Source organism: Prunus persica, chromosome G6, assembly GCF_000346465.2.
Source record: "Prunus persica cultivar Lovell chromosome G6, Prunus_persica_NCBIv2, whole genome shotgun sequence".
NCBI classification, from domain to species: Eukaryota; Viridiplantae; Streptophyta; class Magnoliopsida; order Rosales; family Rosaceae; genus Prunus; species Prunus persica.
In genome coordinates, this window is record NC_034014.1 from 8,044,045 (window position 1) to 8,060,237 (window position 16,193).

General features: G+C 38.8%; 1 protein-coding gene and 1 long non-coding RNA gene across 3 annotated transcripts; one reads left to right on the forward strand and one right to left on the reverse strand.

Annotated features, from left to right (window-relative positions):
- LOC18773739 (SHUGOSHIN 2) lies at window positions 5,379-9,593 on the forward strand. 2 transcript variants are annotated; one of them, XM_020565121.1, is made up of 9 exons: window positions 5,379-6,243; window positions 6,339-6,376; window positions 6,578-6,686; window positions 6,787-6,810; window positions 6,901-6,969; window positions 7,908-7,943; window positions 8,028-8,118; window positions 8,219-8,279; window positions 8,939-9,593. In XM_020565121.1, the coding sequence occupies exons 1-9, from the start codon at window positions 6,097-6,099 to the stop codon at window positions 9,204-9,206; spliced, it is 843 nt and encodes a 280-aa protein (XP_020420710.1). In that variant the 5' UTR covers window positions 5,379-6,096; the 3' UTR covers window positions 9,207-9,593. The 2 variants fall into 2 exon arrangements, with proteins under 2 accessions (XP_020420710.1, XP_020420709.1); XM_020565120.1 differs by having other exon boundaries at window positions 5,590-6,243; window positions 7,908-7,952.
- LOC109950024 lies at window positions 11,942-12,801 on the reverse strand. Its single transcript, XR_002272369.1, has 3 exons — window positions 12,571-12,801; window positions 12,176-12,435; window positions 11,942-12,019 (listed from the first exon to the last, which is right to left on the reverse strand). It is a non-coding gene; the product is annotated as an uncharacterized LOC109950024 (long non-coding RNA).

The following is a 16,193-nucleotide window of genomic DNA, read 5'->3' on the forward strand; positions in this document are numbered from 1 at the left end:
AACTCAACTCATTAGTAGTACTCTCCTACCCAAAGAACGAAACATGGCAAGGCTGGTGAGGAGAGATACCAGGCCCATGCGATACTTTGTAAACTGCCTGGTTGGTTGTGATGAACATAGCCACGCAGGAACTGGCAATTGTAAGCTGCATAGACAAAAAAAGGCTGCTGCACGTCACCATTTCTTCATCTTCTTTTTTAAGTGTTTTACAAAAACACAAAAGAGAGGAAAGAATTTCACTCAAATGAATGGTCAAGAATCAGGAAGAAAGTGCCCTGAATTGCTAACAACTGGAGTTGTATTGAGTCAGGATCCTGAAGCAGGACATTTTGAAGCATATTGGGGGGGCTTGGCTCTTGTGGTTTTTGCAGAGGGAATGTTCCTTTGGTTTTCTTTGCTTCTTTCCTCCCTCACTAAGTTTCTCTGTAATGGATATATTGGTAATGTGTTATGTAATTGGAGGCAAATGCAGAGCAACAATGGCTTCTTCCCTACCTAGTTTTAAATTGCTTTCGAATTTTCTTTCAAACCCCTAAATTAGAGAGGAAAAATGTCATTCAATTTTAATTGGGTTAGTTTTAAAAGATATGAGACTAAATACAAATGCCTTTCATCCTTAATCAAGATTTCATTACGGCTAGTTTGGTATTACTGTGCTGCGAGAATAAACTGTTGGCGTGACTTGTGGATATTGACTTACTTTCCTTACACACCAAGAATTCCTATTATAATTTATTATTTACTTGCCCATTCAGGTTTCGTTGTATTATAAATATGACCTCCTACAAGGAGAAGAATACACAGAAAATTCCCACAAACAAATATTATCTCATAATTTTCATATTTTAGCATGGTATCAGAGCGGCGATCTTGGAATTGCTGACTCTAGTTTCAAAACCCCGCCGCCGCTATGAGGGTTGATGATTTTTTCAACCCTCATGGAGTTAGCACCACCGACTCCTTCTCTCATTCTCAACCAACCATCGTTGAGTTGAGTGCCCAGATGGCTCCGCCCCTACAGATGCAGACTTTGACCCCGAACCCGATCCAGAATCAGGATCCTCTTTTGACGACCCCGACCCCGACCCCGACTATGACGACGACGACCCCGACCCCGACCCGCACTCCGATGATGACCCCAACCCCGAATTTGTCTATGATTCAGACCCCGATCCAGAATCAGGATCCTCTTTTGACGACCCCGACCCCGACCCCGACTATGACGACGACAACCCCGACCCCGACTCCGAAGACGACCTCGACCCCTACTCCGATGATGACCCCAACCTCGAATTTATCTATGATTCAGACCCCGATCCCGATTTCGACTCCGGCTCCGGCCCCGACTCAGGCTCAGATTCCGATCCAAATTCCTACTCAACCTGTATCCTGTGCTTCTTCGGCTGCACAGATTATGACTTCTAGACTAACGACCCCGACACATGGACCAAATTGCGCATATTGTGGTGATCCAAGACACACTTGTGAGACTTGTTTTAAATCGTATGACTACCCCGATTGGTGGGCTACTCTTACAGATCGAGGACACTGCAATATGACCAGTAATGGTACTGGTTATGGATTCCATACTTCCGATAAGATTGATTCCAAGAGCTGGATAATTGATTCTGGTACAACTGATCATATGACGTTTGATCCTGATGATTTTCTGAATACTACACAACCTCGACGAACTTGTATTGCAAGTGCCAATGGTGTTACTTATCCTATGACAGGGGCTGGCACTGTTGCACTCTCATCCTCTCTCACACTGTCTAATACTTTACTTGTTCCATCTTTATCCACTAAATTGTTGTCAGTTAGTCAGCTTACTGAGCAATTGAATTGTTGTGTACTCATTTACCCTAGTTTTTGTTTGCTTCAGGATATTCACACTAAGGAGATTCTTGGTCGTGGTACTAAGAGAGGGGGGCTATATTATGTCGATGACTTCAGTCCCGGCGTGGCTAACAGTGTGACACATCCCTTTGATAGCAAACAAAAGCAAATCTGGTTGTAGCATCGTCGATTGGGACATCCGTCTTTTAGTTATATGAAGCATCTTATACCAGATTTATTCTCCGGTTTCAAAGACTCCGACTTCACATATGATACTTGTATTTTGGCCAAGAGTCACCGTGTGCCCTACCCGTTGAGTACGAACAAGTGTACTACTCCATTTACATTAATTCACTCTGATGTCTGGGGACCTTCGCCTATCACTGCTCCTTCTGGTGTTCGATGGTTTGTCACATTCATCGATGATTGTACACGGATGACATGGCTTTATTTGCTGAAGAATAAAAACGAAGTGTTTTCCCGTTTTCAGTCCTTCCACAAACAGATGAAAACTCAGTTTAATGCTCAAATCCAGATTCTTCGCTCAGACAATGGTGGAGAATTTGTCAATCATGACTTTCAGACTTACTTCCAACAACATGGAATTATCCATGAGACGACTTGTCCTCAAACACCGCAACAAAATGGTATTGCTGAACGAAAGAATCGACATCTTCTTGAAACTGCCCGAGCACTTCTGATTGGCGCTCATGTTCCTCGCCATCACTAGGATGATGCTATTGTCACTGCAGTTCACCTGATCAACCGCATGCCTTCTGGTGTATTGACCTTTAAAACTCCTTTACAGGTGCTTGCGCAACACAGACCTCTGCCCTCTGTTTTGGTACTCACACCCCGAATCTTTGGATGTGTGGCTTTCGTTCATCTCCACAAAAATCAAAGTAGCAAACTTGATTCCTGTGCGCTTCGTTGTGTTTTTGTGGGTTATACCACTCATTAGAAAGGTTACCGTTGTTATCACCCTCCTACCTAACGAACCTATGTCACTTTGGATGTGACCTTTCTGGAATTTGAGCTGTTCTTCCATGACCCATCATCCAATTCTGCGCTTCAGGGGGAGATCCGAAGTGAAGAACAGAATTGGAGCAACTTGGAAAACAAAGAAATTCTCCTATGTACAGAAATGATTGATCATTCCGAGTCTGGAGCACGAGATTACTTTCTGTTGAAAAGTGACCAATCGCCCATTCATAGCGATCAATTGTCTGACCCACCTGATCCATACGGAGATATTTCTGATCCGAGTCCCACACCTATAGACAATACAGAACAACAAGATGAAGACCCCCCTTCTAACTCAACAGTACCAACAGACCAATCTCCTAAGAATATCCTTGAGGTAACTACTCCTACTAGACTTGTGCATTTAGATGATAAAACTATTGGATATCAATTACCTTTCAGGCAAAATCGTGGGAAGCCACCAAACCGTTATTCACCGGATATTGGCAAGACATCCAAGTATCCAATTGCAAATCATGTATCCACTGAGAAGCTGTCTGAACCACTCAAGGCTTTTGTGCATCAGTTGTCTGCTATCCATATTCCAACCAAGGTCTCTGAAGCATTGAAAGATCCTAAGTGGGTCCAAGCTATAAAAGAGGAGATGAAAGCTCTTGAGAAAAATCAGACTTGGACATTGGAGACTATACCACGAGGAAAAAAGACTATCGGATGTAGATGGGTGTTTACTATAAAACACAATGCAGATGGATCTATCGAGCAATACAAGGCAAGACTTGTGGCAAAAGGGTACACACAGACTTATGGCATAGACTATGAAGAAACTTTTGCACCAGTTGCAAAGTTAAACACCGTCAAAGTCTTATTGTCCCTTGCAGCTAATTTGGATTGGCCACTACACCAGTTTGAGTAAAGAATGCTTTTCTACATGGCGAACTCATGGAGGAGGTGTACATGGACATTCCTCCTGGATATAATACTACTCAGACTGGAACTGTTTGCAGGTTACGAAAAGCATTGTATGGATTGAAACAGTCACCACGTGCATGGTTTGGACGGTTCACCATGGCAATGAAGAACAATGGTTTCAAACAGTGCAACTCAGATCATACTCTGTTCTTGAAACATCAAAAAGGGAAGGTAACAGCATTAATAATCTATGTTGATGATATGATTATTACTGGGAATGATAAACAGGAAATATCACAGCTACAAGACTATCTGGCTACGGAGTTTGAGATGAAGGATCTAGGTGGACTCAAGTATTTCTTGGGAATTGAGGTGGCTCGATCGCAGCAAGGCATATTTCTCTCTCAAAGGAAATATGTCTTAGACTTGTTGACAGACACAGGAATGCTAGATTGTAAACCTGCAGACACTCCTATTATTCAGAATCATCATCTTGGAGAATATCCGGATCAAGTTCCAACTAACAAAGAAAGATACCAAAGGTTAGTGGGAAGATTGATCTATTTGTCACATACTCGACCAGACATTGCTTATGCGGTGAGCGTTGTCAGTCAATTTATGCACTCTCCAAGTGAAGACCACATGAATGCAGTTCTTCGGATACTTAGATATTTGAAGTCTGCACCTGGAAAGGGACTTATGTTCTCAAAGCATGGTCATCTAAATGTTGATGGTTATTCAGATGCAGATTGGGCAGGTAATGTAACAGATAGAAAATCCACATCGGGTTACTTCACATTCGTGGGAGGTAATTTGGTGACATGGAGGAGCAAGAAACAGAATGTAGTAGCTTTATCCAGTGCAGAAGCCGAGTTCAGAGGCATGACTAAAGGGATTTGTTAACTTCTTTGGTTAAGAAAGTTGCTTATTAAACTCGGGTATAAACCTCCATCCACAATGAATCTCTTTTGTGACAACAAGGCTGCTATAGCCATTACACAGAATCCGGTTCAGCATGATCGTACTAAACATGTTGAGGTGGATCGACACTTCATCAAACAGAAGCTTGAGGCTAAAGTGTTTCAGTTTCCTTTTGTGAAATCCGAGGATCAATTGGCGGATATTTTGACAAAGACGATTTCCAGTAAAGCATTCCACAATTCACTGGATCAGTTGGGCATTGACGACATCTATGCACAAACGTGAGGGGGAGTGTTGGCGTGACTTGTGGATATTGACTTACTTTCCTTACACACCAAGAATTCTTATTATAATTGTAATTGATTTACTTTAATTCCTGATTTCCTACTGTAAATAGATTTAGGAATTTATTATTTACTTGCCCATTCAGGTTTCGTTGTATTATAAATATGACCTCCTACAAGGAGAAGAATACACAGAAAATTCCCACAAACAAATATTATCTCATAATTTTCATATTTTAGCATAAACAACTGTAAATAAAAGCAATTAGCAACCAAGTTAGTCTCTCTAAAAATAGTATGAAGAATTTATCAGAAAATAAATTATTACTCTTTTCTTTTCCTTTTTTTTTTTTTTTTTGGTCAAACTGAAGTTATTACTTTAGCTTAAAACTTGTCTTATAGTCACCATTGTGATTCTGCTACAATGATCAAACGGTGTACAATTTTTTCATCATAATTTCACATTTATGTGTAAATTTTTCAGTTTTGATGAAATTAGGTTAAAATTTTACATTTCCTTCAAGTTAATTGCTCGAAATTTAAATTTAAATCACACTTATTTGTTTATTTTTATTTTTAACTACAACTATAGGGATTAGCTTTCAACCTAAAATAAAGTATTGATGTAGCTAAAAATTGGTAGTTGATTCCGAAAACAAGTCTAGGCTCGTTGTAATATTCAAAATCAGGTTCGGATAGCTTTCTCACCTTGGCTTCGGAAAGCCGTTGGTAACCGAACCTCACTCCGAACATACATACTTTGCCACTTTGCTTTGCTTTCCTCTTTGTTTTCCCTTCCTTTCTTCTCTCTCTCTGTTTGCTCAGAAGAACCCAACTTTTTGCTTCACAGCGACAAAAGAAATAAATAAAATTAGGGTTTTATTCGATCTTTACTCTTCAGCCATTTGATTAGTTTCCCTCCCAGATTTCAAAAAGTATAGCCATTTGTGCTTTTTTAAAAACTCTACTTTGCGGTCTTTTAATCCTCTGCAATTCACTTGCTTGTTTGTTTAATTTCCCAATTCCCATCTGGGTTCTTTTCAATTGAAGTGCTTTGTCTCTTAAAAATCTCTGTTTTTCATGTTTGGACCACATTTCTTGAAAACCCAATTGTGATTGTTGAAGTTAAACTAGGGTTTCAAACGTAAGAAGTGAGAGAATGGCCAAGAGATCTTCTTTGGGTAGCATGATGCGGAAGAAGCTAACCGACATCACTAATTTGCAGACTGCGAAAGCTATTAGCAAAGATGAAAAGCCCCCAGAAGATTGTCCTACTGATAAGGACTACATTGACCAGCTCATGAGGGTAAAATCTCACTTGGGTCCTCTTCGATTTTTATTCTTTTCGTATTTTTTGTTAGATTTTCTTAGTGGGTTTTGTGTTGTGAACTTCTGAAACAGGAAAGAATGACTTTGATGAGACTTGTCTCGGAAAGGAAGTATCCTTCTATTGTTCTTCAATTTTTATTTTCTGTTTGGTTACTGAGATTGTGCCCCGAGAAACTGAAATACAAGAGTAGGTTGAAATAGAAACGATGACACTCAAAGTTGTTCCCTTTTCTTTGGTATGTCTTGGTTTTGGCATGTTGCTCAATTTTTCTGAGATGGAGAAGGGTTTTCCTTTAATTATATTTGAACAGTAAAATCGTTGAATTAAGTGGAGCTGAGTTGCAGAAACTGCGGATTAGTCTTCAGAAATTGCAGCAACAAAATTTGAATCTTGCTCAATCAAACAGCCGGATGTTAGCGGTGTGTTTTTCACATTAATCTTAGTGCCTAAACTCTTTTCTACATTAATCTTAGTGCCTAAGTGTCTCTGGTAAATTACTCTCTGTTAATGATTCTACAGGAGCTTAATTTAGGAAGAGAAAAGGTACGCTTGTCAATAACCGAATGTAGGTACTATGTTTGTGAAGTCCTCACTTCTCATAATATCTTAGACTTCTTTCTTTGTCAATACCAGGTAAAAACACTACAGCATGAACTTCTTTGCAAGGATGCCTTACTTAAAGCAAAGAATCTAGAAATAGAGGTTAGCCCTGATCTAGCATTGTATATAATTAGGAATGCAATCGAAATCTTGACTTTTAAGTTCAGTGGAACTAAAACCAATACCAATTTTTTACATTGTGTACACTATATATCTGCTGGAACTGTTACTGCAAGTTTTCCTGCTGTTTACTTATATATTCTCGAGTTTTTATGGATAACTAATGGCAATGTACTTATATAATTTAGCTTTACTTTTATAACTCCTTCTCACTCCTTTTCTTCTCCGGCTTGTTTGTTGGCACTCAAAAATAGCTGCGACTATTACTGATCAGAAATTCTCCCACTTCTGATTCTGAAATATTTATCAAATGCTTGATTTGGTATAATTCATCATGATGGATAGAGTTGATCTCTGTTTCCTGCTTTTTCAATAAGCATTCCCCAAAAGCAGGCTTGGAAACTGTCCCGTGCCTATTTTGGTGTTTCTGAATCTGTTCTATGGATAACTTTATACTGTTGTTTTTTTCTTAAGTAATTGTTTGCTTACTTAATAGAAGCGTTAGTTAAGCCTTGTTGTTCCACTTCTAGCACAAGGCCTTGTCTTCTAGTAATTTCCTGTGCATACAGTTCCTATAAAAATAAAAAATAAGAAAAGTAAACTGAAAATAACCAACAACAATGTTATAGTATATGCTATACAATGATGAAGTTGAGAAGAGTAAATGCCAGTATTTAGAAGCTACTACACTAACTTCTTCAGCTGCTCTGCGTGTATTCTTGTCATTCCATGTACACTCCTGAAATCTCCCTTTTTTCTCATAAATGTTAAGCAGCATGGATGAGCAGCAATCAGTGACCTGTTCTGCTTTAGTAAATCTGATTCTGTTGTCATTCTATATGAAGTCATGCCTTGAGTCAGAGGTTTCAATTCAATGATATTTTGTTTGATTCTTTTATAATATAACCCTCATATTACAGGTAAAAGCAGAGAAATGTCAAAATACTGAGTCTCAGGTATCAAAGGTAACCATTCAGTTATGAATTTGTATGTAGTTAAAGCCCTTACATTCTATCACGTAACCTCATTTATTTTTCCAGCTCAAGGAAGTAGATGAGGCAGCTTTGCATAAAGCTGATAATGATGGTGAACCATGTAATGACAACAAAAGACGTGTCACAAGAAGTCGATGTAAACTTTGATGATCTAATTTTCTCATTGGAATATTTCTTTCTCTTCCCCTTTCTGTTGCACCGAACATGTTAACATTTGCACTTGCAAATTCTTGCAGCAATGGGGCCGTCTACTGCATGCCCAAAGGTTGAGAATAAAGAGAAGGTTGAAAATAAAAGGTTAGTTCCCGAGTGGTGTTATGTTGATTTTACAACCGTCTAGATAGTCCTGCATCATGTATTTCTGAATATGGACTCAGATATGGACACTTCAAATGCCATTAGCCTATCTGTACTACAGTCTACATCCCTCTAGATAGTCCCGCCTCATGTATTTCAGGATGCACTTTTGCTAGGAATTTTAACCACCCCTATGACTTTTCTTCAAGCTGCTCCACCTATTGGATCAAGAGTTCCACTAAGTCTCCTCTCTCGCCATGTTTCTTTTCCACCTTAAAAGATGATCACATTATGTGTGTCTTAACCGAACTGTCGGCTCTGGTACTACTTATAGAGCAACAAAACAACATGGGTTTTTATCTAATCTCAATCCAGCACTGGTATGGTCCCCAACTTAGCCACTGTAGGGTTTTTATCACAAAAGAATGTCGTGTTATTAGTAGTGGACCACCCAACTTATATACGTGGTAGATTTATCACCTTTCTTATGTAGGATTATCTCCATATCCATGGGGTCTATCGAGCCACATAACTCCAACACTTTGAGTATTAATTATTGTGTCAGTCATTTAATAAGTAATAGCATGATGTTTGTCATATGTAATATGTGCCAAGTTATTACATACGCTTCCCATTAATGCATGTTTTTCTTTGTTCAGGCGATGTTTGAGGAGGCAATCTGCTAGGTTTAGGTCCCAGACAGAGAACTTATTTGAGATAGAGGATGTCAAATTTCCAGTCAGTCGCACACCAGACAAAATGCATAATAGTGGTCCCACTCCATTGATTTCATGTGCCAGTAAAGAAGAGAAAGAAAACTGTGCCCCAAGGAGATCTTCAGTTGGAAGACGACCACGCAAAGCAGCTGAGAAGGTTCATTCCTACAAAGAAGTTCCTCTCAATGTAAAATTGCGTAGAGCAGAGTGAGCAGAAGAGCAGCATCTGAATTTTGAGAATACCAGTGAGTTGAAAAGAGCTTGTATAATTCAAAAAAATAACAAATATAAAAGAGCTTGTACAACTAGACCAATATATCCACATCTTTATGTATCTTTTAACTTGTGGTGTTGCCAATGGAAGGGCCTTAACTTGCATATTAATGGTTTCAAGTTCGAACCCACATGGCATCATGATAGTGTGTGTGTGTGTGTGTGTGAAACCCTCCTCCCTCATGTAGTTTAGACTATCACTTGTATTCCAAAAAAATAAACTTGTGGTATTGTTCATTGTGATGTCGTTATTTTATTCCAGTGTGGTGATTAATATGTAAGCAACATTCAGTTTTTCTAATGGGAAAAAAAGATTTTATTATCATTTATTGGTTTCTGTATAAAAGAAGTGACATCTACTATTACTATGAAAATTTTATAATTAATATAGATAAAAAATGCACCCAAAATTCTACACCTTTCTTTCATAAAGTAATTGAGCACCCAAAATTCTATTGTATTAAAGTATCGTACAACTTTATTTATACCAGCACACAAAATTTTTGAAAAAATATTTTACCACACATACATTGCAGGCCAGTTATCAAAACTCGTATTTGGGACCTTCTCACTTGGACTTGGTTGCTTGACTTTTGAGTTTAGATGCGGATTCGATCTAAGCCTCGGACTTCCGTATCAACCAACGTTAAAATAAATTTTTATTTAAAAAAAAAACAAAGTAATTAAATAAAATAAAAAAAGGGCAACTCTACGCAATGAGCATGCGAAAACGCCAAAAATTAAAATTAAGGTATCATAACCAAAATTCAATTCAATTAGGAAAACTCTCTCTCTCTCTCCAACGGCTTTCTTTGTTTCCAAGTAACTCTCAGCTTATAAATATACACTCTTGCGCACTTCACTTGAACAAGAACACAGTCTTCCTCCTTTGGGCAAAAGTTAAATCAAGATTGTGTGGTTCTTTGCACTGATCAGCAGTGCATATGAACACGTCCAGCGAAGGGAAATCCGATTCTTTGATAACCCTTTTCAGGTTTTCGGGGAATTCGTTACGGTAAATCGGTGTTATTCGAGAAGATTGTGTGGTGAAGGTCTTTTCCCTAACTCTCTCTTTCTCATGGCTAATTCCGGCGTGACACAGCTGCTCGGCTTCCGGTTCCGCCCCACGGACGGAGAAATCATCGGCTCCTTTCTCTACAAGATGGTGGTGGAGAAAAGGCCTCTGACCTCGATGCCGCAATACAACAAGGTTATCCACAAGTGCAACCTCTTCGGCAACAAATGTGAACCCTCAGAAATTTGGAGAGATTACGGAGGAGATCAACTTAAGGATCAAGACTTGTACTTCGTTTCGGAGCTCCAGAGAAACGGTTTGCGCATCCAACGCAAGACTGGCCGCGGTACTTGGAGCGAAACCGAAACCTACCAAAATGTTAAGGATGAGGTGGATGAGATTAATGGAAAATCTAATCTTGATGTTATAGGGAGAAAACGGAAATTCCGGTACGAGAACGGGAATACTTCGGAGGACCACGCCGTGTGGCTTTTGGATGAATATAGCCTTTTCAAAAATGCTTCCAAGAACGGCACAAGTAGTAATTGCTATGATTTTGACGTTGTGATTTGTCGGCTGAGAAGGAAGGGCAATATGGACAAGTCTGGGAAAAAGAGGAAGTGCTTGTCTCAAGATCAATCAAACAAGAAGACGAAAAGAGATCAATCTACAAAGGAGATGAAAACTGAAAATTCAGTGGGGCCGCAGATTATGAATGCTGTGAGGAATCAGTTGATGATCAACGAGAGTACCACTTATGATCAAGAATATTTGATCGACACCAATTATAAAAGCTTCGACATTGATGAACTCTTTGCAGAACTAGACTGCGAACCGCCATTGTTACATTCGCAGCAACTGCCTGAGATTGCTGAAAGCCAAGAAGAGCCTTGTGTTAATCAATTTGACGAACCAGTGGAAGCAGCCACCAGCAATCTGAGTAATTTTGAGTATAATAGCGATGAACTAGCAGGATTAATAGGGCAATATAATATGAATGCCGATGATCATGAGGATCCAAATTTATTTTTCGACGTCGATGAACTATTGGCAGAAGATGCAAAGCCCTTGTCAACCTTTGCAGAGCTCGATGATGTTTATAATGTGGTCAGCCAACCATTAGACCAAAACAGCTACTGGTCCAATTCCTTTATGGATCAGACTTACAATTCCTTTATGGAGGAAATCATGGCTGATTAATTAGATATATTGTACAAGTGTAACGGGCTGTAAGTTTAGATGTAATTTTTTCATGAACAGGCGAAATATACATCCTTTATTCTGTAGTCAACTATGAGACAGAGATTAGACTGCCATTTACTTTTCTCCTATGTTCGTTTGGTTTTCTTTGCTTCTTTCCTCCCTCACTAAGTTTCTCTGCAATGGATATATTGGTAATGTATAATGTAATTGGAGACAAATGCAGAGCAGCAATGGCTTCTTCCCTACCTAGTTTTAAATTGCTTTTGAATTAGAGAGGAAAAATGTCATTCAGTTTTAATTGGGTTAGTTTTAAAAGATATGAGACTAAATACAAATGCCTTTCGGCCTTAATCAAGACCAGACAAATAAGACTCCACAGAACCAGCTTGATTGCTTAGCTTATTATTCATACAACTTCGAAGATTTTCAGATGATGCTTCAATCTTGAAAGAGCTGGTCACTGCAACTTCCATTTTTAAGTAGTCAGCCTTTTCCTCTCAAAGCATATGGAGGCAAAATGTGCAAACTCTTCCCTGCACCAACAGTGAAAGAATGAACTCTTGAGAACTCCTAAAAGCTTGACATAGTTATATCACTTATCATAGCAGAGAATGCCGTAATGAATATTGCTATTTGAACCACAATATGAATCTAATTAGTAGATGTCGTGCAAATAGTTTTACTCATACCTTAATAGCGGACTGAGCCAACCCCCGTCTCTTTGTTCTAGTACTTGGGGCAGGTCATTGTGGTGAAGTGTCACAAATGGCTCTATTCCTCCGTGGTAGCAGACTTAGATGACTAAACGTTGTTTAATTTGGCTACTAACTTACTACTTTCTTAGTAAATCGAGTGCTCATGTATGCACAGCTACCTTTGCTTAGAAGATGGTCTATAAATTTATTATAAAAGATGATCCCTCTTGGATTGACTGAGCCGAGCATCCCATCTGTGAATGGCTCAAGAAGATCATTTCCAATTTAAACTAAGTTGTAAAAAGCCCAGATTAACAACAGAACAAATCAAACAAAATCCAACATTAAGTCATAAACCAAATTAAGATAACACAAAGCAGGCACCGTACCAGGTAGAATTCTAGCCCAGGAAATGGAGAACCAGTATGCATTGGTTCCTAAGGAATGCATACCGGAACTAAAGATTGCCATCATGCATTGCTGCTGCTACTTTGGAACTCTTTGATTCAATTCCACAGGCATCACAGTCATCTAAACCAACCTCAAGAACAGCTTCGCCAAATACCTTGCAGGAAGCGTTGTTTGCAAGCAAGGTTCCATTCAAATGAGATCCGGGATTAATATCCTGCTACTCTCGTATGACACCAATATCTCAACTTATCACTCTTCAAATTATTCTGCTCTACTCAAGTATCTTGCTGGCAATAGCTTTTGTCATCTTCAGTCTGTAACTGAGGGACACCAGAGCAACTGTCAACAGGTGAGTTGCAATCTTTGGTTCCGAAATCTTTGGGCTCAATTATGTCTTTTATCGCAGAGCCACCCTCAACTTGCACTTTCACGTTTAGCTTGGACTTGAAATCTCCCACCCTATCCAATTTCAAAGAACAGCCTTGACAATGAAGCTGAAAGTAATTTATTGACTGTGAGTCCAGGTTGTAACTCTAAACCAGTTTTCAGATACTGATGCAGTATTATCCACATTCTGGGACTCCACTATTTCTGCGACATTAGAACTGAAATCTAGCATACCATGTGGTATTAGGGAAAGGGTTCTGGAAATTTCTGATTCACTTCTGCAGGCACCAGTTCCTTCTGTTTCTTTTGAATCAACAAATTGAAGAACATTTTTCTGCTGGGATTCTTCAGGGAAAATACTGAAACACAATCATTTAAGTGTAATTTATTTTCCTGGAAAACCTGTCCTCCAACATAGCAGGAATTGGAAGGTCTAGCTGTTCAGGTTTTTCGTTTCCACAATCAGTTATCACCAGTTGACAATTTTCTGAAGCTGAACTGCTCGGGTCAACATCATTCGTTTCATTTATTATCCTTCCACCTAAAGCCAGCATTTGTGCATCTTCCACATGTGGGTTCCTACACTTTGTGTTAAATCTACTGCCATCATCTTTTGCTTAAATCTAGAGTCAGACAAAGCATCAGACCTTTTCAAATCAGATGCACTAGAACTTTGGACCTTTGGACTGACATCTGCAACCTTCACAGAACTGTAGTTCTGGATCTCTTCAGAAACTTGACATTCCTTGGTGAAACTACCCGTGTTTTTCCATATCATTTGATCCCCATCAGAAATTTGGTTGCCTTCACAGGTCATAGGTTTAAACAGATCAGCTCGTGCCCCATGCAGTTCATTGACATTATGATCGCTGCTTGACTGATCATCCTATGATATTAAGACACTACCAGAAGAACTTGCCTCTTCTTTGACTACTTCAACAGTTTCAGGTGAAGCAGTCTCACTTTCTTTCCATGTCAGGTGTTGTTGTGTCATATGCAAGAAAAAAGCGTAGTAAGAACGCTACTAAAACCAGTATTTGAATCCCACCCAGCTGGTAATGATGAGTTTTTCTAATTACCTAAAGTTCACTGTCATTGGGCTTTGGAATTTGAAGCTGAGCAGATATGTTCTGTAGCACAAGTAGAAGAATATGAAGAAGGCCAGATTCATTGCCTAACTCAACTCTAGCTATAGTTATCACAAGAAATGGAAAATGAATGTATTACCCAAAGAACTATGCACCATTAAATTTTCTAATGCCAACAAGTTCAGTCATCAAAGTTGAAGTGCATGTTCTCTATAAATTTGACTGTTTATGAATTTCTACTCCTGCTCAAGATAGGATAACAGAAACGATAAATAAACGCTGCACTAACCTGATTTGCTGTTAGCAGCACTCTCCTACTAGAATTTGATCCCCGGGCACCAACTACACATGTTCAAGCATGGCTGCAGGGTTCTCCAACACACTTTACATACATAAATACATTTACAATTGCAAACATGCTTCCAGGCTCCAATTGCATTTGCAACAATGGTTAAACATCTTTCTCAAAAGCATGATTCCCTTTTTCTTTGGATACCCTTTTCCACGATTAAACAACTATAGCTTTGATAAGTGACTGATAGGAATGCTCCCAACAATTTTTATTAAGCACAACGCAGCACACGCACAAACGTAATCCAATAACACAATCTTGACAGCTAAACTATATGAGCTGCAACTGCTTGTTAGGTACAACTATTGACGTATTCATCCATGGATTGTCGATCCCCATTCAATTAAATTAGGTGGGCGCTTAAATATGATATTCTATCATGGGTCAAATATACATATACATATGCCAAAAGTTTATCTAAATCAGTAAGATAGCTTCCAATTGTCAACATTCTGTCAGGTGTGCAAAACTTCTCCAACTAATCTTTAATTATTTCAGAATTAAAATTGGATAAGAAAGAGGAAATGCCAATTGGACTTCCTAGTGTAGTTCCTTCCAGATTCTTCTACAGTTATCCTATTTCTAGTCTCGTACTACAAGAACAACACTCTTCTTGTGCATCATGGATAGACAGAGAGCAACAGAGGCCCAATCCACACCACTTTTCCAAAACCAAGAAACAATTGGAGAAAAAGCCTAATTGGTGACCCACAGCCACCAAATCATATCTAATCAGACGTATTTCCTAAAATTCAAGCTTAATTAAAAATATACAAATTTTAAAATTTTATAAATAAAAAAAAAAAATTTAAAACAGATGATTTGATAAACCTTTTTTGAGCCAATTTCGGCAGGTTAGGAACTTCCTCCACCAATCAAGCTTTGGTCCGTCGAATCTCCACATTCGTTGCAACCGCCACAACCCGATCACTCACCCATCTCGGCTTTCTGCACATTTCAGCACACAATCAAACACCAGGCACTCAAATATTTCCGTTTCCCCTGTCTCTCCGTTGCTACATTTTCTCGGCAACCAAACCGAAACAATGGAATGAAGAACAGACGAGATTCAAACAAACCTGAAGAGCAGCTTAGATTTTGTCATTGACGCCAGCGTAGAGACGAGCGAAGACATCGTCGCCGTAAGGGTTGAGGTCGCGCTGCTTCTCCAAGTCGTACTTGTCGTATTTCTCGTTTCCTCGCAGAATTAGAAGAAATATCCCGGCTTTAGAGAGAGAGAGTCTCTCTCGTCTCGTTCAGGCATTGCGTCTCTCTCGCTCTCTCCCCTCTGTGCCCTGTGAATTTTCCATGCTTTTTCATTTTTGGAGGAAGGACACGAAAGGGCGACGTCTTTCAGTCTTTTTGGCGGGTACACATCCAAACTTTTTTTACGTTTTTCTGCGGTTTTGCCCCTAAATTATTTGCATATTGTGAATTTAACTACTTAACAATTTTTTGGGTAAATTATAAGATTTCAATTATTTAAAAATCGTCCATTAAGGGCCCACCTCCAATTTTTTTGAATTCTATTCAAATTTCCATCCAAAATAACGGTAAACTTGTAGTTTAAAAAAATATAAAATAAAAACTGCCTAAAATTAAACATTTAGCTTTTTATTTTATTTTAAATTGATTAAAATATTTAAAAATCAACTAAAAAATAAGAAAAAATAAAGTAACAATAAAACCTATCATCTCTCTCACTCAAATTTAGGAGCTCCTAGAGGTCCCTATTTTAAGAGGTGGATACGGAGTATGATTAGAGTTGCATTTT

Bases quoted from the DNA above. Each gene is read 5' to 3' on its own strand.
- LOC18773739 (XM_020565120.1), top strand. From the start codon at position 6,097: ATGGCCAAGAGATCTTCTTTGGGTAGCATGATGCGGAAGAAGCTAACC. The intron at 6,244-6,338 runs GTAAAATCTCAC...CTTCTGAAACAG, and splicing joins ACATTGACCAGCTCATGAGG to GAAAGAATGACTTTGATGAG. The intron at 8,119-8,218 runs GTAAACTTTGAT...AAATTCTTGCAG, and splicing joins ACGTGTCACAAGAAGTCGAT to CAATGGGGCCGTCTACTGCA.